Source organism: Zalophus californianus, chromosome 6 (assembly GCF_009762305.2).
Source record: "Zalophus californianus isolate mZalCal1 chromosome 6, mZalCal1.pri.v2, whole genome shotgun sequence".
Classification (NCBI taxonomy): Eukaryota; Metazoa; Chordata; class Mammalia; order Carnivora; family Otariidae; genus Zalophus; species Zalophus californianus.
Window position 1 is genome coordinate 113,018,532 of NC_045600.1, and position 26,562 is coordinate 113,045,093.

Consider the following 26,562-nt stretch of genomic DNA (forward strand, 5'->3'; position numbering starts at 1 on the left):
GCAGGAATTGGTACTGGGAGGAAAGCACAAAGGAATCAGACATTGACCAAGCCTGAGGAATCCAGGGTAGGAGGGGAGACAAGGTACATACAGAAATCTCTGTAATACCTTCAGAGAGGACAGTGAGATGAGATCTAAGAGAGCTTCGTTTATTCTTCCATTCAATTAAGTCATTCATTAGTCATGCGGGCACTGTCTTAAGTGCTCTGTATATAAAGATAAATAAGACTGGTCTCTAACCCCAGAAGATACCAATCAAATATACATACTGACACTGAATCACCCAGGGAGTTTTTCAAAATACAGTCCCCCAGATCCCCAACCCAGACAACTGATTCTGGATCTCTGGAATTGATACCCAAGAAACCTGAAGCTCAGAATCTAGGTGTTATCTGGGCTTGGGTACTGATCTGTGGGATAACAAGGGGAGGGAGCCCGGAGAAGGGCTAGCCAGAGATAGGGAGGAAGGCTTCCTGGCCCACCTCTCCTAGGAAGCCTCCCCGGACCTGCCCAGCACACTGATCTGCATGTTCTCAGCCCTAACCTCCACTGTACATCCTGTATGTCCTGTGATTTTCTGGCTGACTGATATCTTTGGTTGGTTCCTGGGTGTGTGTTACCTCTGAAGCTGAGTGTCCCTATGTTCCAAGGTCATTGTGATGAGTGTTCCAGGGGCCTTGTGACACATGCTGCCCGGCTCTGTTCAGCTGTGGGAGGTCAAGGAGAGGCCCAGTTTCGCCTGGGAATGAATTCATCCCCCAAAAGGAAGATCACTTTCCCCTGCTAATTAAGCATCATTTAGGGCTCCAAGTGAGCCCTGGTCAGAAGCTGCTTTGAAGATATCCTGCAGGGGCCATGACCACCCTCTCTCCTGAAAACAGCCTCTCTGCCAGGTGGTCAGCCTCCTTCATCCTGGTGCGTGTTCTTCATCAGCTCCAAGTCCCTCCTTCCCCAACTTCTGGTTTGCATTAGGGCCACTTTCCTCAGTGGGGTGGGAAGGACTAGAACCCTGAGCTGGCCTATAAGATTGAGCAGGGTAAGTTGTACCTTGATCTCACATCAGGACTGAAAAGACACAGGTCCCCTTGCCCCCCTTAACCCTTCTTTCTAAGCCAGTTACCTTTCCCTATATGTGACATTCTAACTTTAATGACTTTTAGGTTTGCAAGTTCAATCTCGATAAATTTTCCTTGGTGTTTTTGCCAACAATTTTGGTATGCTGCCACCAGGTGGCAGTAATGCCTTTGTTAGTAGGTGGTTTCAAGCCCACTTACTAAGATACATCTAGTCTTTAAAAGTCGGCCTCAGTCATAAAAGTTTTCCACATGGTATATTTTTTAAAATCATCATAACTAATTATAATGACCTTAACCAATCTCAAGTTTCATTAATCATATTGATTAAGGAATGATGTTATAGCTTTATTGCAAATTATCATCAAGTCTTGATTTGGATTTTCTTTATATCTTTATTCATTTTTCTGAACTTATAGAGTGATAATAATAAAATAACAAACCGTCACATAGCCTTTAGTATGTACCACGATTGTTCTAAATGCTTTATTTATAGTAATTTATTCTCACCATGACCCTATATGAAGTGGATGATGCTATTATCTTCATTTTATGAGAAAGTTGGGGCACAGAGACAAAGCAACTTGCCTCAAGTCACACAGCTGGTAAGTGGCAGAGCTGTGGTATTTAGACCCAGACTGCGGAGTCCAGCTTCCAAATCAGTGATTCTCAAAGTGTGGTGCCCAAAACTGCCTCATCAGCATCAACTGAGAACTTGTAATGCAGACTCTTGATCCCCAGGTGCTCTGAACCAGAAACTCTCAGGGTGGGGTCCAGTGATCTGTATTTTAACAAGTGCTCCAAGTGAGTCTGATACACAGCTAACTTTGAGAACCGCTGTTTTAAGCCATTCATTTAATCACTATGCTATACTGATGATACACCCCCATACCTGGGTTGATAATAATCACCCAGGTAACTTCCAAGTTACACATATGCCTCCTCCACCCCAATTTTAATACTCCTTCCCTCCTTGGGCTAGCTTGCTCTTCCCTGGGTGAGCCACTCTTATTTGGAAGTAAGTATATCTTGTTCCTCAAGGGAACTGGAGTAGAAGAGGTTGAGATCAATAAGCAGCCAGTGACCCTTCCCAGGCCTACTGGGGGCTCTGTTGCTATGAGTATTCAGAGCAACATGGCAACAGAAACCCTCCTGGAAAACTTGCCTTATCCTCCAGTAGCTTTCCTATTTTACTAAAAATATTAGAGGGGGCGCCTGGGTGGCTCAGTCGGTTAAGCGTCTGCCTTTGGCTCAGTTCATGATCCCAGGGCCCTACGATCAAGCCGAGTCAGGCTCCCTGCTCCGTGGGGAGTCTGCTTCTCCCTCTCCCTCTGTGTGCTCTCTCTTTCTCAAATAAATACATAAATCTTTAAAAAATAAAAAAATTTAAAGTATTAGAGAAAAATCTTAACCCAGTGATGCAAAATAGAAGAGGGTAGCAGGAAGATGTTAGAGAAACTGAACCACTGAGGCCTCCTACTTCTGGCCCCCCCACTCTAGAGGGAACATGGCCATGGTGTCTCTAGGTTTGCTAGTGGAGAGCTTTAACCTGTTTAAGCACACCATAAAGGTGGGAGATTTTCACAACTGCTCTACCTAGCAGTACTCTTCCTAAGAGACTAGGAAAAAAGCTACTGCAGAGCTGAAGGGTATCCAGCACCTCGTGGACCATATATCACCCAAGCCTGAATCACCAGGTCATTGTACCCAGATGGTGGTGCAGCATGTTAATAGGTTAGTGGAGCAAGGAATGGGGGATTATGGGAGAATGAAGGCGGATTTGAGAGGGCCATTGAGTTGACAATCTCTCTTACTTCAAAGAACCCCAGATACAGATTCTGTGATTTCTGGCATAGACAGGCAGTGTGAATGTACTGGAGAAGAGAGGGAGAGGACTTCTGTGTGGAAATATTCCCAGGTCAACAGGCTTCTTGTGCTTGTCCTTGGCTTGTCAACAAATGTCTTAGATGTTCTTGTGGTTGGCCTGTAGTTTGCTTAGGTTTGCCCATAGAAGTGGCGGAAATAGAGAAATTGAGTTTCCTGAAAGGGGAAGTCAGTGACTTTTTGTAAGTGAATTCAGCAATGGCAAAGTTAGGCAGATGGCCAATTGTTGCAAAGGTTAAATGATAAATATAAAGTGCTTAGGACAGTGCCTGGCACATCATCAATGCTTTGTAAATGTTTACAGCCAATCAGAGAATTTACTGCATTTGTTTTCATAAATGATTTATTTGGGTTTCTATCATTTTTTATGCTTTATGCTCTTATTAATTCCTTGTTGTTTCGTGTATTATTTGCTTTTATCTTTAAAAGTGAATTAGATGGAAACTGCCCTGTTCCTATAAATCTCTAATTTTTACAGTTAAAAAAAATGTTTTCTTCTGACGCCATCCTTCAACCTAATAAAAAAATGTCTGTAGTTAAAAATCTTCCCACAAAAAACACTCCAGGCCTTGATGGCTTCACTGGTGAGCTATACTAAATATTGAAAAAAGAAGTGATACTGCTTCAATACAAACTATTCCAAAAAATTTTGAAGTGGGAATACATCCATGCTCATTCTCTGAAGCCAACATTATCCTGATACCAAAATCAAAGACATTACAAGAAAAGAAAATCATAGACCAATATTTCACGTGAACATTGATGCAAAGATCTTAAATAAAATTTAGCATATAGTCTCCAATAATATATATATAATATTTTATATATATATATATAATAACATATCACCAGTGGGGTTTATCCAAGAAATGCAAGGCTGATTTAACATTCAAAATCATACAATATAATTTACCGTATTAACAAACTAAGAAATGAAAAACTGTATGATCATTTCAACAGATTAAGAGTATCATTTGAAAAAATCCAGTAGCCATTCTTGATAAAAACTCTCAGCAAACTAGGAATGGAAGAGAGCTTCCTCAACCTCCTAAAGGGCAGCTACAAAAAGCCAGCAGTTAACATCATACTGAGTCATGAATGTCTGAATGCTTTTCCTCTAAGATTGGGAACATAGCCAAGATAGTTCACCATTGCACTGGAGGTTCGAGCCAGTTCATTAATAAATAAATAAGTTTTTACAATAACATCCCCCCCAAATATTTGGGGATAAATCTGACAAAATATATGAATATCCTACATACCTACAAAACAATGCTGAGAGAAATCAAAGACCTAAATAGATGGAGAAATATAGAGTATGTTAGTCTTTGTGTGCCATATATCTATTTTAAAGATATTTATATATTTATGTATTTATGTATTTATTTATTTATTTATTTATTTATTTGAGAGAGAGAGTGAGTGAGAGAGCACAAGCGGAGGGAGGGGCAGAGGAAGAGGGAAAAGCAGGCTCCCCGCTGAACAGGGAGCCCGATGCAGGGCTTGATCCCAGGACTCCAGGATCATGACATGAGCTGAGGGCAGACGCTTAACAGACTGAGCCCCCAGGCGCCCCTTTACTCTGTTATTTTAGCATGAAAGCAGCCATAAACAATACATGAATGAATGGGCATGGCTGTGTGCCAATAAAACTTTATTTAACAACAACAACAACAAAAAAAAACAGATTGCAGGCCAGATTTGGTCCATGGGTTGTAGTTTGCTGATTGTTGGCCTCTATAATAAATCCCCATGGAATCCACAAAAGCTACTAGGACTAATAAGTGAGATTAACAAAGTGACAGGACACAAGATCAATATATAAAAACCCATTGTATTTCTATATACAAGCAATGAACAATTGGAAGTTGGAAGTTTTAAAACAACAGCTTTTACAATAACATCTCCCCCAACCCAAAATATTTAGGGATAAATCTGATAAACTATAGAATAGCCTACATACCTACAAAACAATGCTGAGAGAAATTAAAGAAGACCTAAATAGATGGAGAAATATACCATGTTCATGGGACAGAAAGCTCAATATTATCAATTCTCCCCAAATTGACCTATAAATTCAGCACCGTCCCCATCAAAATCACAGCTGTCTTTACTGTAGAAATTGATAAATTGACTAAGATTTCTATGGAAATGCATTGCCAAAGTTCATGATTAAGGACCCCAAGACACAGCCCAACGTTGCCTATTTTCTCCTACTTCCTGTCACAGTGCATGCCGAGTGTTGCAGTCTGAATATAGGTTGGGAGAACAGGATGGCAGTCTGAGGGTAGGAAGCCGGGCTCTGCTGAGACGACAGTGTCTATGCAACTGGGGCATGGCATCAGGACAGACTCCGCTTCCCAAGGTTAGGTCAACAATGAGGGTGGAGATTTTGGGTTTTTTTTTTTTTTTTTTTGGTATCTTCTTGGGCCCCTGTGTCCTATTTCGGTTCAGAAGATAGAGCATGTATGAGTTACTAAGGGGCTCAATCCATCCCTATCAAATGTGGGGTTAGTGGAAATTATCCTAAATCTGGGCCCGTGGGTTCTTATTTTTTTATTTCCAGTGCTAAAGCAATTTCTAATAGCTTGCCTCTCGTGATCAGTGGACCAGCAGCATCAGCGATCTCCTGGGAGCTTGTTAGAAATGCGTCATCTTGGGCCCCACCCCAGACCCTCTGAGTCAGAATCTGCATTGTACAAAGATTCTCAGGTGACTCATATGCAAAGTCAATTTGAGTCACACATGTGCATATTCAGGTGTATATCAATGGGGAGTTGGGAGTGTGTATATCAGACATGTCTAGTCACCTGCCAACCTCTGTCCATCAGCACATCCTCATGCTTGCAATATGGCATTTCAAGATATGCTTCTCTCTAATAAAGGCTTCCTCTAGGAAGCTTCCCCCTTCTGACAGGAGCTCTTACCTCTGGTTATTGTCTTATGAGCATTTTTAATTACTTTGCATGCAGTGCACTCACCTCCCCCCATCAAACACACACACACACACACACACACACACACACACACACACACACACCTCTCTTAATGTAAACCGGAAACCATTTCTTATGACGAACTGTTTTACTCTTCCAGGAAAGGCAAAAGGTAGCTCGTCGGAGTGTTTAGTGCTTATTTTATATTTTTCCATTATCAAAGCAGTAGACATTATTACAGAAAAGTTTGAAAACACAAGAAAAAGGAAAAGATTATGTAGGACCCATGCTTTTGGTGGGGTTTTTGGTGGGGATTTTTTTTTTCAGTTTTTTTCCTAACAGAATTTTTATAGTGGTTAATTCACTACACATTAGAGTATGTAAGGTGTAGTTTTCATAATATGGAACAGGTATATGAGGAGTATAGTGCATAGAGAGGATAGAGGCTAGATACTGAATGTATAATTTTGTATTCTGCTTTTTTCCATTAACATTTTCATTTTTCCAGGTTATTATTCATTCCCTGTAAGCATCATTTTTTATGCCTCACAATATTCCATTGAGCATATAAATTATAGTTTATTTAACTATTCCCTTATTGCATAATGTTTAGAGCACGTGCGGTTTTCATTTTGGTAAGTAATGCGCAATGAAAATTATTGTGCATTCAGCATTTTTCTATAACTTTGCAGTAATTTCTTCAGGATAAATTTCCAGAAGTGAGTCAGAAGCGGGGAACTTGATTCATATTGCAAACTCCAGAGTATAGCGTGGAAAAAAAAAATCACACTTAAAAGAAAAGCCAAAGGTTCCTAACAGAGGGCTGAAGTGATTGTCCTTGCCAGGTGAAGAGAAAACCACCCATTGACAAGACGGAATGGGATGGCTTCTTTGATGAGAATGGTCTGTTGGCCAAGTCACGAGACCTCATTTGTGTGAACATCCTGGAGCGGGTACAGTCCTCAAGGCCTCGCCCTGGCACTGGAGGGCATGGGTGGGCAAGGCGCAGTCATGGCATTTGGAGACATCCTCTTGGCAGGCATCTGGAGGTCCCATGACCTCTCACCTCTCATGCCCACCCTAGGGTCTGCACCCCTACGTGAGGACAGAAGCCTGGAAGTTCCTCACGGGCTACTACTCGTGGCAGAGCTCCCAGGATGAGCGACTCATGGTGGACAGCACGAGGAGGTAGAACATTCCAGATCCTGTCAGGGGAGAGTGGGTGGCAGTGCAGGTGGGAAGGAGTGCCCATCCCAGCCTGACAAGTTCAGTCTTCTTCCCCCAAATGGATTTCTTATTCTAAGAGACAAACTCCCCACGTGCTCCTGACCCAGGGCCCGAACCCAGGAGGTGCCAGCCCCTTCCCGCCCAGCTCCATTTAGCAGCGCACAGACTGCCTAGCCTGGGCTGGATCCCAGCAGGTCCCTCTTCCCCGCCGCCATCTCATCAGTTCCTTCCCTAGGGCCTACGCAGCCTATCTGAGGTGAAGACTCATGTACAAAGGGCCAGAAGAATCATTCAGGGCAGTAGGGGAACTGAGGGCCAGCCTGGAAAGCTCGAGAGCCCAGACAGGAGCCTGTGTTAGCTCCCCAAAGCTGCTGTAACAGGCCCCACAAACAAGGGTTTTGCAACAGCAGAAATCTATTGTCTCCGTTCTGGAGGCCAGAAGCCCAACAGCAAGGCGCTGGCAGTGCCACACTCCCTGAAGGCTCTAGGGAAGAGTCCTCCCCTGTCTCTGAGGTTCTGCTGGCTCCGGGGACTCCTCCCATCTCTGCCTCTGTGGTTACATGGCCTGTTCCTCTTCCCTCTGTCTCTCTGTGTGTCTCTGTGTGTCCTTAGAAGGACACTTGTCATTGGATTTAGGGTCCACCTAAATAATCTAGATTGATCTCATCTAGAGATCCTTAACTTAATTACACCCGCAAAGGCCCTTTTCCAAATAAGTTCACATTCACAGGATTCAGCGGTTAAGACACAGACATATCTTTTGAAGGGTCACCATTCAGCCTCCTACAGCACCTAAGCATGTTCTAATGACGGACACTAGACACTGTCTCATCCAATCCTTCCAATTCTTAGGCCAAGGTGCCAGGATTATCCTCATTCTACAGAAGAGGAAACTGAGGCTTAGAGAGGGCTCGTGATGTCCCCAAGGCCTCACCCTCTTTGCAAACACCCAGTTACTAATTTGTGGAGCCAGGATTCAGGAGCAGCCATGGGACCCCCAGGGCCAAAAGACTGATCCCACCTCCATGCTGCCCCCCAGGGGCACATTAGCACAGAACGTGGTTAGGGCTGGCGCCTGATGGAGGAGATGAGGGGAAACATCACACACAGGTAGGGGGAGCAGCCTAGTGGAGAGAGCTGCTCAGACTTCCCTTGATTGGCCAGGAGAAGGCTGCCTCCTCCAGCCTCAGTTCTCTTTGCACAGGAAGAACTATGAGGCCTTATGCGAAATGTATAAAAAGATTCAGCCCCTTCTGGAAAACCTGCACCGGAACTTTATGGAGACTCGGAATACCATCAGTGAGCTAGTCGGGTGGGCAGGGCTGGGCAGGGGGGAGTGCCTGAGGGCATGCCTGCTGGCTCCTCAGTCATATCCAGGGGCAGATGCCTGGGAGCTGCCTTGAATTCTGGAATTCTGCTGGCTAAATCCTGGTTAGTCCATCCCCCATCTCTCCTGGGGTCTCCTACATGCCTAGTGTCATATTCTCCTGAGTGCATGCTGTTCCTGCTGCTTTGTCTTCATCTCTCCCCTTTGGCCTTGAACTAGGCTGGATTTCAATTGGATGGGACCAGTGGAGTGGGGATGGGGTGGGGGGGGCATTCTTGGCAGAGGGTATGGCCTAGTCAAAGATTTGGAGGTGGGAACAAAGCCAGGCAGCTCAGGATGTGGTGCGGGGCAGAGTCTCATGAGTGGATGTCACAACCCCCTCCAGGGTGTCGTGGGTCCTGCCCTTTGGGGAATAAACTCATTCATGGCCCCTCTGCTGAGGTGATCTGGTGCCACCTACCTGTCTCTTGTCCCCAACCTAGCATATGACATTCAGAAACTCTACGACAAAGACCCCCTAGGCAACGTCATTATCGACAAGAAGAGACTGGAGAAAATCTTGCTCCTGAGTTATGTCTGCAATACCCAGGCAGGTGGGCCACAGGGCTGAGCCTCTCCTCAGCCCCCTCTTCTCAATTCCTTCCTGAAATCCCTTCCCCGCCCAAGCCCAGGCTCACCATTCCTCTCTGTCCCCCACCCCCACCCCAGAGTACCAGCAGGGCTTCCACGAGATGGTGATGCTCTTCCAGCTGATGGCAGAACATGACCACGAGACTTTCTGGCTTTTCCAGTTCTTCCTGCAGAAAACGGTGAGGGTTGGACCTGAGCTCAGGGACCACCTCCCTGCCACTCCCCAGACACCCCCTGGAGGTGAGGCAGGCAATGGGAGCCCCAGCTCTTTCCTCCAGCCCTGAAACAGCCCCTCTGGGTCCCAGAGGAGCCTGGGCAGGCAGCACTCACCCTAGTGCGTTTATGGAGCATGGGTTGTATGTGTTGCAGGCACTGGAGTTGAGGAGGCGGCTGGAAGGATGCTCTGGGTCCAGCTCTCACCAAACCTCGAAAGAGTGTAACTGGCCAGTCCCAGGGGTGGCCCCCTCTCCTGGCATTCCCCTCCCAAAACATGGCTTTGCTCCCACAGATCCTCTCCATGGCTCCCCATCACTTTCAGAATAAAATCCAATAACCTTGGCCTGGCATTCAAGGACTATCTTTGGCCTTCTCTCTCACTGCTCCCTTCACATGACCCGCACTTCAGGCCCACCAGGGGACTCGGTACTCCCCAGACACACTCCACAGTGATCAGGTTGAGGGCTTTTGAAGTTGCTTCTCTCTGGAACACCCTCCCTGGAAAGCCTTTCCTCATGGTCTGTGAGAGGCTGTCCAGAATTGTCTCCGTCACTGCAACAATGTGCTCACTGCTCTTCCCCTGTCCCACCTGGTTCTGACCCATGGTGTGTGTGTGTGAAAGCATAACTGGGCTCGCTGCATTGAGAGCCACGCCTGAGACATCTCTGGATCCCCACCCCCCCCACCACACACGTAGGGGCATACACATATATAAACGAACACACCTACAAACACAGATCACAGAGACACAGACATGAGGTGAGTGTGCACACACACACACACAGACACCCAGGCTCATACAGACACGAGCCCAGCCTGGAGCCAGCCACACACAGGGCCTCCAGAACTGAACTGTTGGTGATGCAGGCCAGGCCTCAAGCAGAGAAAGATTCAGTTGGTCTCCCACCCACCCATCTCTCTCAGGAGCACAGCTGTGTTATCAAGATCGGAGTAGGCAAGAACCTGGACATGCTCAACACCCTGATCAACTTCTTGGACCCCGTGTTTGCTGAGCACCTAAGTGAGTGGACCACCCCCAACCTCCTACAGACGTACAGCTCCCCCGACAGGGCAGGAATGAGAGGGACCCAGGACCCAGCCCCAGGGAGCAATGCCCCGTCATGGTGGTGAGAGAGCAGGATCCTTTGGTCTTCTCTCCGGGCCCTGGGAGGAGGATTCATCTAGATGTGCAGTTGGAATCTGGACAGTTGAAAATTCATTCCAAACATTCTCTGAAGATAGTTGGCAACATGAAAGCCAGGCATTTTGGGTTTCCCCCATGTGTTCACGTGCCCTGCTGTTCGGCCTGTCTGGGCGCTTCTGCTCTATCACGTGTGCCGCCCCCGGTTTCCTTGACCCGGGCCTCTGGGCTGACACCCCGTGTCTCTCTCCACAGGAGGGAAGGGGGCGGGGGCCGTGCAGTCCCTCTTCCCTTGGTTCTGCCTCTGCTTCCAGCGTGCCTTCAAGTCCTTCGACGACGTCTGGAGGCTCTGGGAGGTGAGTCCTCCTTGGACGGAAGGGTTAGGCCCCCACCCCTCCAGCAGGCAGGGGGGAAGCCCGTTTCCTTGCTTCCTGACTTGGGATGGAGTTGAGCAGGTTGGGGTTTATGGGGCCTTGTTGGAGGAGGTGAGCACATCAGCATGTCCTTCCGTTCACTCAGTCCCACCAGGATCTTCTGCAGGGCAGCAAGGGCAAAGGAGGGGCCCCTCAGCCTGTGCGGGTAAAGCCTGACCCGCTTTCCTGCCCCCCCTCCCCGCCCATGCAGGCCTCCCTCTGTGCCTCCACAGCTGCCCCCTCCTCTGCCTTCCCCTCCATTTGAGTGCTGGCTCCCTTCGGGGCCCTCACTCATGGAGAAGGAGGGGCCCTCCAAGGGCAGGTCAAAGGTGCAGTTCTTTGATCCCAGACCCTTGGGCCACCAGCCCATGAACCTCCCCAGGAACAGACCCACTACCCACTTCTGCTCTGCCCAGCCCAAGACTCAGCCCCGCATTCAGCGACCCACAAGTCAACTCCCACCCACCTTAACCCTCCCTCATGGCCTGCTGGTTTCTATGCCCAAGTCCATGGCCACCCCCAGACCTCTGGGGACACCCCTGGATTGTTGACTTATCAACCGTTGCTTTGCCAAAGCTCCACTCAAATGCTTTGGATAGCCACCGGGTCATTCTCCCTCCTTCTTCTCCCTCCCCTTCCTCCCTCCCTCTCCCTCTCTCTTTCCCTCCTTCCCTCTCTCCTCCTCTCCTCCTCTAGCTAATGAATTCCCTGAAGCTTTTTCTCTGAGTCCCCCAGTAGCCAGCACAATACCTGGGATCCCCCGAGGTAGCACTTGCCTGAGTGAATGAAGGAGTCAGCAGTGAGGCCCAGGGACAGTTGACCCCGGGTGGGCCTGTGGTCAGTGAGCACCTCACCATCCGAAGAGCTAGGAGGCCCCAGCTGAGACTCAGGGGCTGCCTGCAGGTTCTGCTGACCGGGAAACCCTGCAGAAACTTCCAGGTGCTGGTGGCCTACAGCATGCTGCAGATGGTGCGCGAGCAGGTGCTGCAGGAGAGCATGACCAGCGATGGCATCCTCCTGGTGAGAGCACCCTCGAGCTGGGCCAGCCCCCTCCCCACCGAAACCCCTGCGCCATCCCAGCCCTTGGCCCCTGGCAGGAATTGTGGTGCCCTGAGCACGGTGCTTGTGCTTATATAGACCAACACACGGGAGCCCATGACAGGCCAGATGCAGAGGGACCATAACCACCATGGCAGCACCCTGATTTAACATAGGAAGAAACTGAGGCCTTGAATGCTTCTTAACCTCTAGGTTTACTGCCTCACAGTTAAACCCCTGGGCCCCAGGGTCCCCTGTGGCAAAAGACCGAGAGTTTTCTGACATTGCTAAAAAGCAACTGGAGTCTGGGTTTAAAAAAATCTAGGGTGGCAGCCCAATTACAAAACAAGTTCTCCTTAGAAGCTCCTGAGACCCTCAGTGGAATCCTGGTACCCCTCAGAGCCCGGTATGAAAACGGCATTTACCATCTCCCCGCAAATACCACATTCCAGTGGTGAAATCACCGGCACTGTGCCAGGCTGGCTGGGGGGAGATCAGGTGGCCCCGGCGACTGCCATGAGCAGTGGCCTTGTCCCGGGCGAAGCAGCAGGAAGCTGCCTGTGTCCAGGGAGACCTGCTTCCTCCCGGCTTCCTTTCCTGGCACAGGCCTGCAACAACCTCATTGACCTTGACGCGGATGTGCTGATCTCTGCTGCCTGCTTGGTGTATGCTGAACTCATCCAGAAAGATGTAAGTGACCCTCATTATTTGCCTTCTTCCTCTTCCTCATCCAAGAAGCCCTCTCTGATCTTCCAAGCCCAGCCCCGGCATATGGCAGGCATGTTCGGCTTCAGAGACACAGTTTGTGCCTCCTTCTCTGCCACCAGCCCATGGGTGTTGCTCTGTGTGGTCGCCTCCTGTTTGCATATGCAAATCCCACCTCCCCAGGGAGACGGCGCTGCCCAGCGACTTGGCCCTCACCACTTGTGCCCTGCATCCATCCCAGTGGGTCGGGCACAGGGCTGGGCACCCTGAGGTTCAGTAGAATGTCACTGGCTGGACAGACTGAAGAATGAGAGCAATAGACCAACATCTGTCCACCTCAAACTGCCGGAACCCTCCTCTTCCCCAGGTTCCTCAGCCATTAAAGGACTTCTTTCTCTGAGGACTCTAGCAATGGACAGACGCCCTCAACGGACAGGACGGAGGTGGGGCTTCAGCCGTGAAGTCCGACGGGACGTTAGGGTGAGGGTGTAGGTAATACAACTACACTGGAAACAGCCTCTGGAGTCACAGTTTGTGGTGGGTAGTGTGTCTCCTGCGGACGCGTGAGGGCCAAGCAGAATGTGCAATACAGACAGAGGCCTGGTGGGCGAGCAGGGAGATGGTGAGGGAGAGGGGGCCAGGCACACCGGGGAGACTGCGCCCGTCGGCCACTCCTCCACAGCTAAGGGTTTGCCAAGGCTACGGTGGCTCCACACTCGAAAGCACCTGGGTCAGGATAGAAACAGCTTCGAAAGCCTCCCCGCCTCCAGCGGAGGACAAACTGAACTCGTCTCATAGACCTGCTCCATCCCTGGACCAGGTCTTGAGAAGAGGCCTTGACCACAGGGCTTTGTACACACTCCGCCATTTTCCCCCTTACGCCCGACACCGTGATCCCACGTTCAGTGGTTCATCCACAGATTCCCCGGCAGTCTGTGGAAGGACACGGCCCAGGTCTCTGGCTCGCAGGCCATTCCCCTCCTGGTTTCAAAGCTTCACAAGCACACCTACACATCTCAGCCTGGAATGCCTCCTCGGACTAAACTCTTTTCTTTGGCCTTACTCAGTCTCTCTAGAGAACGCCCCCTGTTCTCTGGCCCAGGCAGTCCAGTTGCTCCCTGGGGCAGAGACTTGTGCAGCCCACTCTTCCCAGACAGTGCCACAGCCCGGAAACCCCTGCCCAGCCTGCTCTCCGCCGAGGGTGCCCTCAGGGCAGACAGAAGGATGCGCCAGAAGGGGCTGAACCCACAGAGGCGCTGGGGCTGGCCAGGTGTCCCCATATCTGCTCTGTGTGTATACCTGCATGCCTGTGCACGCATGCGTGCACACACACACACACACACACACACACACACACACACACACACACACACACACACACACACCCCTGCCCAGCGGCTACACCTTTTCAGAGGGGCTGACGGATGGGTAGGCAGGATCCACTGGTTTTGCCGTGACCCTGGCCCCCAGGAAGAGGCATAACCTTCTTCTCACTCTTCCTGGGCCGCCCCTTTCTGCTCCCATCCTGTCACTCTCATTATCGTCACTCAAAAAGCACTACATCCCCAATTAGTGTCTGGTCTCCTTCCCCTCAAGAGACAGTCCCCGTCCACGGCTAGCTCTGAGTCTCTTGGCCGCTGCGTGTGTGCTGGAGTAGGGTGTAGCTGAAGAGTGGGGCCCTGGACCCCCACCAGCGTCTCTCCTGCATGGCTAAAGAGCCAGCACTTTCCAGGCAGGAAGGCACGTGGGTAAGTTCATGTATTGCGCTTCTTGGGTTTATGTTTCCAAGACAGTTTATTTAAATAAGTCTTCCTGCGTGGAATACAGTTCTCTAAGATCAAAACCATGTTTTCATTTTACCAAAGAACCAGAGTCAAAGACAACTTGGTGCACCAACTGTGGCCTTGGGAAGAGTCCAGAGAAACATCAGATATGCTTTTCCTAAGGCATCCTTTGGCCTGGTAGCATCAGTTGGCCTATGATTGTTGGTTGAGACATATACACCATGCCAGACATCTATTCCAAAACTAAAAAATTCAAGAACTCACTTTCTAGACCAATGGTTTCCAAACCTGTTTGTAAAATCACGTGCTAAAACCACGGTTATACAATCTTTCTCAGGAGCCCAGTGTTTGAAGTTTGGGTGGGGAGCCCAGGGCCTTCCTCCCTGTGATCCCCCTCGACCCCTCCTCAAACCTCATGTCATTCCCTATGGTACCTCCAAAGAACCTCTGGCCTCCTGGGAGCATGTTTGACACCTCTGTTGGTCTTAAACATGAACTGGATTAAGTCCTGATACTGAATTGATCCAGGTTCAGATAAATGTCAGGCGATGGTAATGATCTTAGAAGAGCAGGCTTCTCTCAGCTCATCTATAGCACCGTTGGCCAGTGGAGTGTGGATTAGGATCTTCACACTGACCTGCTGAGCCCAGGCTTCTCCTCACTTCCTTTATCACTTTATCACCCAGTGTCATGTTGTTCTAGTAAGAGCCAGTCCGGAGATAGAACTATGGGAAGCTTTGAAATCCTAGAGCCTAAGTTCCCTTTAGTGTAGAGACCGTGCTGGTCTAAATAATTTGTTACTCCAACACACGTTTATTGAAGCCTTACTGTGAGCTGCCCATTGTCCATGCACTGAGAATTCAAGAGTGGGGTGATGAGCAACACAATCCCCAATTCTGTGTCATGTAGAGTTGAGTGGGGACCAGATAATCACCTTAAAGAATGTTTAATTGCCAATTTCCTTCTCGTGCCCTGAAGGAAAGGAACATGGTTCTATGGGAGAAGATAACAATTAGTGGTGGTGGTGGTGATGTCAGTAATGATGGTGGTGATGGCGTGATGGTGGTGGTGTCAGGGGTCATGGTGGTGATGTCAGTAATGGTAGTGGTGATGGCGTGACGGTGGTGGTGTCAGGGGTCATGGTGGTAAGGTCGGTATTATGATGGTGGTGACGTCAGTATTATGATGGTGGTGATGTCAGTAATGATCGTGCTGGTGTTGTCAGGGGTCATGGTGGTGACATCAGTAATGATGGTGCTGGTGTTGTCAAGGGTCACGGTGGTGATGTCAGTAATGATGGTGGTACTAATGGTGATATTAGCAATGGTTAATGTTGGTGGCAGAGGTGACAGTATAAGCTTTGGTGATGATGATGGGGACATCAGTGAGGTTGGTAGCTGTCAGTGATGTTCTTGGTGCCAATGGTATGGTATGGCTGGTGGCAGAGGTGTGATGTCATTAATGATGGTGGTGACGTCAGGGGTAACACTGGTGGCAGACGTGTAATATCCATCCTGGCAGTGGTAGAGATGTCACTGTCAGTGGTGGTGGCAATGGTGTGGACTTTCGTTTCATCAGCAAAAATTTACTGAGTGTCTCCAGTGGCCATCTCAGTGTTGATGCTGATGGTGGTCCTGGTGGTGATGGCAGTCATTCATGGTGGAGATGAAAACAGTGATAAATTTATTCTGGAAAAACTAATGCCTAACACACTTCCAATTAGAAAGACCTAAATATAATATTTTTAAATAAGTCATAGTGGCCATGAGCATCGGAATAAAGAAAATCGAAGCCCCTGGGCCCCATCCAAGCTCTCCAACATCGGTCCTGAGCTTGATATGAAAGCCTGGACCAGCTGTGTTTCTTCCAGGACCTCACCAGCTCCCCCTCCTTCATTCTTGTTCTAAGCCTCTTTCCCAGAGGTGGTTCCTTCTCCCCCACTCTGGCTACCTTCAGTGACCCCAAGCCCACTCCTTATTCCTGGAGCCAGGATAATGGCTCTCTACTCACTAAGAGCTTTGCAGAGGCAGCATATATAAAGATCTGAGTTCTCTGGGCCCCAGAGCCTGTGTGTCAGACTCAAAAACCCAGGCTGGCCAGCAGAGCCTAGGCCCGGGCTGTAGCTCCAGACCTTTGTCCAGTGAGGGGGAAGGGCTCCTCCCTACCTGCTAGGAAGACCCCAGCTAGGGGAAGGGACCTCCACAGCGCGGGACCCAACCTCACTGACCAGACTGGAGGCTGGAGCACTGGCCTCTGAAGAGGACAAGACAGGAAGGAAGAGCGAGAAAGAAGTGAAAGAAGGAGATAGTGACATAGGAGGGAACGTGAGGTTTCTTCCTCAGCTATCTAAAGGGGGTCACTCATGTCAAGGACCATCCACAGAGCCAGCGGTGTGGGTCGAACCTGGCAAAGTGACAAACTGATCCTCAAGGCTGCCCCTTCTCCCTGACTCTCTCACCAACCCCTCCACGCCCCCCCCCACTTCAATTCATCATCAAGCCCTGCCAGTTCTCCCCCTGCATGGACCAGCCGCTCAGTTCTGCAGCTGCTGGGGGAGGGTACATGGCTTGTCCTGCCCTCTGACCCTCTTCCCTTGGGGTGGAAGCAGGCCCGGGTCTGCAAGTCCAGAGCTCCTCAGCGCTGGGGTCTGAGCCGGAACCCCGTGGAGAGGCCTCTGAGAAGCCCAGCCCCAGACTCTGGAGCTGCAGCCCCCACCCTGAAGGACAAGGCAGCAAGTCTTCCCCAATCCCACCTTCCCGCAGACCTCTGAGGAACCTGAAGCCCAGAGGGAGGGGACTGTGACAATGCAGAGAGGCCTGGAGCTCCAAGAGGTCAGGACCAGGGCAGGCACTGTGGCCCGGACCCTCTCGGTCCTCACAGCTGCCCTTGCTGAGTGAGCGCTGTGCCCCAAGCCTGTGCTAAGCACTTCATAGGCTGCCCGTCCCCGAACTTCATTCAGAAGACAGACGCCGCCACTACCCTCTTTCTCCTGCTGAGGAACCAGAGGTGCAGGGCTCACGGCCAGTGATGGCGCTGACAGGCGAACCCCAGAGCCCACACTGTTAACACCATAGTATTGGCTCTGGGGGAGCTCCCTGTGTCCCCCTCCCCGTCTGCTCGCCACCTCACTCCGGTGCGCCATCTACCCCACGGCACACACCCGAGTCCCCTGTCTGCTCCTCTGCAGGGAAGAACCCCCACCCCACAGGCCACCCCTGCCCTTGGCAGCCGAGGACCCACAGGGGGGCTGGACTACTGAGGAGCGTGCCGGAGGCTCTGTCCCACTTCCCTTATCCTGCCCCAGAAGTTAGGAGAAGGCCAAATCAGAGCCATGTTCATTACCACGTCTTGTTTTGAAACAAAGTTCAGGTTGCGCTGGCCATTCCTTCTCTGGGACTGGGGCTGAGCTGGGGCTCTGGAGGCACAAGGACGTCGGCGTGCAGGGGTGAGTGTAAGGACCCAAGGGGGCTGCCGTGCCTCTCCGCCAGGCACAAAATGGCGGCAGCAAAGCCTGGGCGCCTAGCATGAGCCAGCAATGTGAGTGTGGGAAAGGAGGGGTGGAGGAGAGCCGCACCGGAGTAGCCCCCTCCGCACCCCAACCCCTGCAGGCCCCTCTCTGGACCAGCCCCTGGCAGGGAGGTAGGGGAAGACCGAGGTGGAGAGTGAGGAGGTTCCATGCTGAGTGCTAACCTACCACATGCAGGCTACCAGCCACACCACCCGCGAGGGGAAAGGAATTATTTCCCAGACCTGGAACAGAAGCACTAAGACCCACACCGTCTTGTCAGAGCCTGGGGCTAGTGAGCCTATAGTGGGAACAAGATTAGCAGGAACTGGAAACAGGGGAGGTGGGTCAAGGGAGGCAGCGGGAGGCTGGGGGCAGGGTCACAAGCAGTAACTTTGAATCTTGGCTGCACAGGAGAATCACCTATGCCCAAGGCCCACTGATGAAATCTGAATCTCTGGGAGTGGGGCCAGGATGTGAGTATGTTTTAGAATCTCCCCAGGGGACTCCTGTGTGCAGTCAGCAATGAGAATCCTCGTACTCAGAGCAGGTGCTGCCTGGAGGGGGATTGGTGGCTTAATGCCCTCCTTCCACTCGGGACGGGAAGGGACTTGCCCAAGGTCACACAGCGCATGGATTATGGCCTGGAGAGGACAGGAGAGGCTGTGCAGGCCATTATCCTGAACAGATACTGTGGGCCAAAGTCCACAGGGTCTCTGCAGCCAACCGCCCCCACCACCGGTCCCACCACTGGACCACACAGAAGCCTCCAGCAGCCCCTGCCCCACCTCCCCACCCTGTAGCGCCCTGCAGCTGGATGACTCTAGAATTAAGCATTCTAACTTCTTTTCTGCACCAGCACATAAAAGAATCTCTTTAGGGAATTAATAAGTGCCCAAGTCTCAAAGGCCTGACCCTCACCTGCCGTGATATGCAAATGGCACCTGAACACCCACAGTGCCACGCTCAGAAGCTGGGAGCAAATGGGATGCAAATGTATGCAATCATTATGCAAACAAGGGCAGCCCTGGATTAATGGCCTCCATCCTTCAACCCGACAGCCGCTGTCTCTTCAGGTACAAGCATGGCTGACAGGGAGGGCTGAGTTGTCTCCTGTCAGAAGCATCCTGAGGAAGGGTCAAGAGGAGCGACTGTTCTGACACCTGGCCTGTTGATGGTCTTCTCTGAGAAATCCAGGGTGGGGCGGGGCAGGGGGATGTTCTTCTCAGACTGGCTCCTTGCTCAAGTCCCAGGTTCAAGGTCAGCCATGAGCTCTGGAGGAGAGAGGTGGTGACAGGGGCGGCAGAGGTGAACGAGGCAGTGGGAGAGGTGACAGTGGAAGGGATGGGATGAAAACAGTAAACAGTTGAGGAGATGGCAGAGGAGGAGGTGAGGGTGGTGAAGGTTCTGGTAATGGTGGCGATGATGGGGCTGGAAACGGGCTGGGAGGGGATGGTAGTGGCAGTGGTGGGGACAGTCATGGCGTGGGCAATATTGCATGCGACACGGCAGGTAAAGTGGCGCTGACAGAGGTCATGTTAACAGTAGTCATGAGGGAGAGGATGGCAGTGAGGAGCGGAGGGTGTGGAAGCCCCGGGGGGGAGGGGCACGGCGGTGCAGGGAGGAAGGACGGCGGTGGCTGTGATGGCGGCCGTGGTGCAAGTAACAGAGGCAGGGGTGGAGTGGGGGGGCAGTGATGGTCATCGTCGTGGCCAATATGAGATGAGAGCTGAAGTGACAGAGAAGGTGACGATGGGGAGGGGAAGCTGGCGAAGGCAGGCTCTCAGAACTCTTAACCTCAGGAGGGGAGGGTGTTGAAGAGCCTGTCCGACGAAGGCAGGGGGACAGAGGAGGAATTGAAGGGGAGATACAAGGTCTGCTGTGCTGGGGAGACTGGACTCCTGACTCCTCTCTCCTCAGCAAAGACTCAGCCACACACCCCCGTGCCACTCAGGCAGGGTGACAGGCCTGAGGGATGAGCCGTGGTTGGGGCAATCACAGCCCCCGCTGAGCTTCAGTTTTCTCCTTTATGAAATGGGTGGAAGCGTGACACCCAAGTGAGCGGGTGAGTTTGTTCTCTCCTTTTGGGGCCGCAGTGGCCCTGTTCTCAGAGACCCCTGTAGCTGATGGCAGGGTGACACACAGGAATGAGCCTGCCTTGTTGAGTGGGGAAGGAGGGGTGAGTGTCGGGGAAGAGAGCACATGCTAACTGGGGCTCCGGAGACACTGACACATGTCTCCTCGGGAGAGCACGGAAATGCCTGGGGTCGCTCCTACCCCACGGCCCAGATCCTCTGCACTTCCCCATCCCCCTCACCTCAGCTCGGTCCCTTCAGTGAAGGCTTCCAGAGCTGTCTGCCTGCCTCCAGACTCACAGCTCTGGTTCCCTCCTAAAAGGCCACACCCGACGCAGGCACAGAGGGAACCCCTTTAGTCCGTGGGCTCCAGAGTCAGATTCCAGGCAGTCGTCGGGTGAGCCTGAACAATGAGCCTCTTTGAGCCTCTGTTTCCTCACTTATAAATTAGGAATCAAGATACCTACCTTACGGATTATAGTACGGATGCCTATAAATGCGTTTGGTCCAGCAGACATCAACTCAGAGAACCCATAGCTATCAGGAAGACACTGCAGGAGTAGGGTGCACCCACTATCATTTATTCTTTAACCCAAAAAGCAGTAGCCACAGGAGAGAGGGGATCTCCAGGACCTGTGACTTCCCACAGCCCAAAGGTAGAGCCTCTGCCATAAGCCACTTCCCCCCTTCCGGTGGGACCAGCACTTGCACGTTAGTCCTGCAGAGGGCGCGCCGCCTCCACGAACCAGGACCCTACCCTGAAGGCAGGGATGCTCCAGGGAGGAGGCAGCCCGCCCAGAGTCACTCCGCGATCTCTGCGCTCTCTGGCTAGGCAGAAGGGCTGCAAGGGAGGAAGCTTGGTGGCCTGGGTGGGAGCTGCTCTGGGGGACCGGAAGGGGAGCAGAAGGAAGGGATCTGTTGTTCTTGGCTCTCAGAGGTCCCAAGCCTTCCACTCTGGCTGCAGATTTGCTGAGAACCAGCCATTAGCTTGGGACAGAGGAGCCATTGGGATCCCCTTGGAAGTATTTCTTAACAGTTCCAGAGCCCCGTGAACAGGTGCAGTGAGCACCACGCTCTTTCCCATGCCCCCTTTCTTGACTGGGAATTCCCCCCACTCCCCACCCAACACACACACACACACACACACACACACACACACACACACACACACACAACCTGGGGGTCCAGCATGATTCACTGTGAACGATGACAGTCGTCCTGATGGCCTGTGTTTACGCAGGGTGGCCTGAGGAGAGCGGGACCTAGCAGAGTCCTCTTGGAGTGGTAATGAGGGCCACCTGGAGAGGACCTGTCAGCCTCTTCCCCAGGCCCCAGGTCTTCATCCACACAGGCCACGCTCTGGCACACCTAGGATGTTGCTGTTCCTGTGGCACCAGCCCTGCCCTCCCAAGGCAGGACCAGCATCTGGGGCCAGGGCTGGACACCAGCTGCCGTCAGGGCCCCCGTGTGGGACTGGAGTGGGAGGCTGCCTCTGTTTTCTCTACCCAGTTTCTTTTTTTTTTCTTTTTTCTTTTTTTTAGGGAACATGGAAACCAAAAGACTTTTTTTTTCCCCTTTATTTTTTTTTTCCATGCAGAATGTGCCCTCTTTAATACCCATCACCAGGCTAACCCACCCCCCTACCCTCCTCCCCTCTAGAACCCTCAGTTTGTTTTTCAGAGTCCATCATCTCTCCTGGTTCATCTCCCCCTCTGACTTACTCCCCTTCATTCTTCCTCTCCTGCTATCTTCTTCTTTTTCTTTTTTCTTAAAATATGTTGCATTATTTGAAACCAAAAGACTTTTAATTGCTTAAAGCTAAATTTTTACCATGATATTTGACACTGACAGGCTTCGGGTAAAATGTATTCACTATTCTGTCTCTACTACTTTTTTTTTATAATTTTTTATTGTTATGTTAATCACCATACATTACATCATTAGTTTTTGATGTAGTGTTCCATGAGTCATTGTTTGTGCATAACACCCAGTGCCCCACGCAGAACGTGCCCTCTTTAATACCCATCACCAGGCTAACCCATCCCCCCACCCCCTCCCCTCTAGAACCCTCAGTTTGTTTTTCAGAGTCCATCGTCTCTCATGGTTCGTCTCCCCCTCCAATTTCCCCCCTTCATTCTTCCCCTCCTGCTATCTTCTTCTTCTTTTTTTTCTTAACATATATTGCATTATTTGTTTCAGAAGTACAGATCCGTGATTCATCAGTCTTGTACAATTCACAGTGCTCACCATAGCACATACCCTCCCCAATGTCTATCACCCAGCCACCCAATCCCTCCCACCCCCCACCACTCCAGCAACCCTCAGTTTGTTTCCTGAGATTAAGAATTCCTCCTATCAGTGAGGTCATATAATACATGTCTTTCTCTGATTGACTTATTTCACTCAGCGTAACACCCTCCAGTTCCATCCACGTCGTTGCAAATGGCAAGATCTCATTCCTTTTGATGGCTGCATAATATTCCATTGTGTATATATACCACATCTTCTTTATCCATTCATCTGTCGATGGACATCTTGGCTCTTTCCACAGTTTGGCTATTGTGGACATTGCTGCTATAAACATTGGGGTGCACGTACCCCTTCGGATCCCTACATTTGTATCTTTGTTCTCTACCCAGTTTCTAAACACTACCTGTTGCACAGTGCGAACAACCATCCAAGGACCTCTCCCGTGTTTTCTATGCCCAAGACCAGCAGTGTCCAATAGAAATACAATGTGAGCCACAGATGCATCTCTTAATATTTTAATAGCCACATTAAAAAAGGAAAAAGAAAAGTGAAAACATTTACTTAACCCAATATATCTGTAATATAATTGTTTCAACTATGTAATCAATATAAAGATTATTAATGAGATTCTTACATTCTTTTTTTTCTTCTACTAAGTCCTCTTCAAGATCCAGTGTGTAGTTTACATTTTTGGCACATATATCTTAATTGGGATGAGCCATATTTCAAGTGCCCAGTAGCCACTCGTGGTTAGTGGCCTCCGTAGGGGACAGTGCATGTTAGTCACTCATCCTTGATATCTTCCGGTCCCCCATCTCAATAAATTCGTGTTGACCCGCTTACAAGCTGGCGGTCTCCTGGGAATCCTGCAGAAGAAGTAGCTGCTGAGTGGCCTGATGAGCTTCGTTTTCTCTACTTTTGGTTCTCACAGCTTGGGGGGCGGGGGCTGGGAGCCTCCTGGGGGCCTGGAACCTGCTCATAGCCAGAGGGGGACCGTCAACCCTGCCCAGGTAGCCCCCACCTCACAGGCGGCTGCCATCTGGTGTGGGCCCCACAGAGCACACACCAGGAGCGCTCTTCAAACCAGTCCCCAGGGCACTCAAGGCACCAAGCCACATTGCCAGAGCCCCCTCGTACCGGCCCATCGCCCAGCTGATGCCTGAGGGGAGGGGCTTTGTGTAGAATGGAAGGGGTGTTAATATATAGATGGTGGAAAAGAATGCATAAGGAAAGAGTTCGGAAAAGGCCACAGTCTGTGCAAAGGTCTGGAGGTGGTTTCTGGGGGACGAGATGGCAGGGAGCCAAGGGGAAATGAGGGGAGAGAAAGGAGCAGCAGTTGGTCTTGGTACATGAGGGTGTGTGTGTGTGTGTGTGTGTGTGTGTGTGTGTGAGAGAGAGAGAGAGAGAGAGAGAGAGAGAGAGAGAGAGAGAGAGATGGGCACTAACTGCCAGTCTAGATAAGGTGGAACCATGGAAGTTTCTGAAGTCTGGCTTTGAGGCACAGCACTCCAGAACAATCCAGAGCCTCTCTCATACAGAGAGGACTGGGAAGGGAGAAGTGAGGAGGGGAGTAACGGCCCTGGACTTGTGCCCTTCGGTGCTTGGTTCCGGGGACCCAGCTGGGGCGGGGCCTCCTGTGCAGAGAGGCCTGCAAAGGCTCGGAGGTGGGCAACCCCTGGGCCCCAAGGTTCCCTCCACTTATCTCTGGGAGGGCCGGAGCAGCGCCCACAGAGGGATCTCAGTGGTTTCCGTTTCTGCGACAGTGAGTTAGGTCCTCCTTACTTCTCTTCTCTGCTCTGGATTCCAGGGTCTGAGGTCTGAGCTGCAACACCAGCCCTCCTGCAAAACCAACACATTCCCGCCCACTGTGAACCAGCACTGGGCTTTTGCGACAATTTGAAAAGGCTGTCCCCTCCCGGTGGGTGCAGCCTCTTAGCAGATGGTGCCTTTGTGCCAAGCAGAAGGTGCCCACCATGGCTGGATTTCAACCCATACCTCCCCACCTGCGAGGCCCAGCACACAAACCACGAGAGCCTACACAGCTGTCCTGCGTAATGCCCAGCATTAAGGGAAACTGAAGAATGGTGACAAGTTGAACTTGAAAATCACGAGCAGCCAGAGATGAGACCTTTCCCCTCGACTTCCTCCTTCTCCCCTGGATCGGGGCCCAGAGCTATCAGGAATGGATGAGGGAGAGGCCCCGGCGGGGAGGGCCCAGGGAGTCAGAGCAGCAGGGCCACAGGCCCTCCTACAAAGCCTGTTAACATCTTATCTCCTTGGAGCCAAGTGAAAACCGCCCTAGGAGGGAGGCAGGACAGAGTTTCAAAAAAAACTGAGGCCAAAACAGTTTGAAGGGCCTGTCTCACGATGGCACTACTGATAAGAAAATGCTGAATGATGGGAGGCAAGGTCACAGAGCAGTGAGGAGGCACCAAGCTGACCTCGGGAAGCATCTTGGCCCTGAACTTGGGCATTCATTTCGCCCTTCTGAGTATCCATTTGCTCATTTGTAAAATGGGAATGATAGTGAGGGCTCTTCCCAGGAGTAAAGAAAGCAGTGCCTGGAAGGTTCTCAGCGGTAGCTGTAGAAACTGGGAATAAAACCCCAATTCATGGCTCAGGGAAAGATGTGGACATACTGTGGAGCTCCTTGGTAGGTGAAGAAGTCTGGGATGGTAGAAAGGGGTCAAGTACCAGGCCTGTAGACCAGAGGAAGAAGACTCAGAGGAGGCACCTTCCACAGCTGTGGGGATACCCAGTGGTGCCCCCAGACCTCCTTCAGGACCTGGTGAGTGTGGCCTGCAGAGGGCACACTGCCTCTCCCAGGAACTGCTCTCCAAGGCCGCATCCTCATTCAGAGTGTGGGTCACATGCCAACGGCTCATGCTTCCATCTGAGGCAGCTATGTGTGGAGTTGTCTATGACTCCCTATCAGTTGAGCTGCTCCCTCTGCCCCCCTCTGCTCGCTTCACCCCCCAAGAGCATGCCCCAAGAGCATGTACATCTAATGGCTGAGTGTGCTTCCTCTGGTGCTGGAACAAATCACCATCAGCTTCGGTGGCTTAAAACCCACACACAAAAACACACGTTTATTCTCTTACAGTTCTGGAGAACAGAAGTCCAAAATCAGTCTCAACCGGGCTCAGGTCAAGGTGTCCTCAGGGTGGGTTCTGTGCAGAGGCTCTAAGGGAGATTTGTTTCCTTGCCTCTTCTAGCTTCTGAAGGCTGCCAGCATCCTGGGCCCACCTCCGCTTCCAGTGTCATGTCTAAGTCCTCCTGGACCTCCTTGCCTCCCTCTTCCAAAGACCCTTGGGACTACATTGGGACTCACCTAACTAGTCCAGGAGAATCTCCCCATATCAAGATCCCTAACTTGATCACACCTGCAAAGTCCCTTTTGCCACATAAGGTAACAGTCACAGGTTCTGGGGATTAGGATCTGGATATCTTTTGGGGGGCTATTCAGCCTTTGACTCCAAGGAATGGAACCTATACAAGCAGCCTTCTCCCCTTAAGCTGGAGGACCAAGGTGGTATTGCTCACCTCCTTTCAACCAACATGTTTGGCCTCTCCCATCTCCCCAACAAGGGCAGTCTGATTCCATCAGAGGATGGTGGGAGGGGTCTGGCTATGGAAGAATTGCCATTGGATCCCTAGTCTTGAGAGTGTGTGATAACTAGCCACCAGAAGACTTCAGCAGGCTGGGAAGGCTTTGGAGTCCAGGAATGCCTGCTCCCTCTTTTCTCTACCTCTGCATGTCCGTCATCTTTCAAGGCTCAGCTGCCCCAGCCCCGACAGTACAGCTGCCCCCTCTGAGGCCTACCCCTGCTCACTGTTGCATCCACTGGTGCACGCCCCCAGCCTGCTGCATTCATCTGTCATGGCGCATCTGCAACCTCCCTAGACCAGGAAGATAGGTCTTCCTCATTTCCTCACCCCCCTTTGATGCCTGGCATGGGATCTGCTCCCCTGGAGAGCAGAGGCCTTGTCTGCTTCCACTCAATCAAAGAAATGCTTGCAGAACTGGGTCATGCCAAGCCAATCCATGGCTCCCAAGGGGAAAAATGGAAGTACAAGGTGTCAGCTCCATGCCCTGGCTGTTCCATGTGAATGGGCGCGGGCTGGTGCTCCCTGGAGAGGACCCACCTATACTTCCATCAGTCTGGGGCCGGCTGAGTAGTGCACTCTGCTCCTCCTGCAGGCTCACCTGCTTGCTTTCCCTGACTCCGAGCAACATGTCAACCTGCTCCCAGCTCACCCTCTCCCCTGCCCCAGGTACCTTCCAACAGTGTTCCCATCATCCATACTTTTCAGAATAGTCTATCTTCTCCACATTGTCTCTCATTCTCCCCATGAGT

The 26,562-nt window shown here is 51.1% G+C and overlaps 1 protein-coding gene across 3 annotated transcripts; it reads left to right on the forward strand.

Annotated features, from left to right (window-relative positions):
• Nucleotides 1-699: 699 nt before the first annotated feature.
• Nucleotides 700-13,101, forward strand: TBC1D21 (TBC1 domain family member 21). 3 transcript variants are annotated; one of them, XM_027571570.2, is made up of 12 exons: nucleotides 700-915; nucleotides 5,187-5,322; nucleotides 6,739-6,846; nucleotides 6,978-7,081; nucleotides 8,325-8,419; nucleotides 8,930-9,040; nucleotides 9,156-9,256; nucleotides 10,218-10,314; nucleotides 10,690-10,790; nucleotides 11,751-11,867; nucleotides 12,492-12,575; nucleotides 12,958-13,101. In XM_027571570.2, the coding sequence occupies exons 2-12, from the start codon at nucleotides 5,293-5,295 to the stop codon at nucleotides 12,988-12,990; spliced, it is 981 nt and encodes a 326-aa protein (XP_027427371.1). In that variant the 5' UTR covers nucleotides 700-915; nucleotides 5,187-5,292; the 3' UTR covers nucleotides 12,991-13,101. The 3 variants fall into 3 exon arrangements, with proteins under 3 accessions (XP_027427371.1, XP_027427370.1, XP_027427372.1); XM_027571569.1 differs by lacking the exon at nucleotides 5,187-5,322; XM_027571571.1 differs by lacking the exons at nucleotides 5,187-5,322; nucleotides 6,739-6,846.
• The last annotated feature ends 13,461 nt before the right edge of the window (nucleotides 13,102-26,562 follow it).

Excerpts from the sequence above, each read along its gene's own strand:
- TBC1D21 (XM_027571569.1), top strand. The coding sequence starts at position 856 with ATGACCACCCTCTCTCCTGAAAACAGCCTCTCTGCCAGGTGGTCAGCC. Across the intron at positions 6,847-6,977 it reads GTGTGAACATCCTGGAGCGG|GGTCTGCACCCCTACGTGAG; the intron begins GTACAGTCCTCA and ends TGCCCACCCTAG. Across the intron at positions 10,791-11,750 it reads ACGTCTGGAGGCTCTGGGAG|GTTCTGCTGACCGGGAAACC; the intron begins GTGAGTCCTCCT and ends GGCTGCCTGCAG.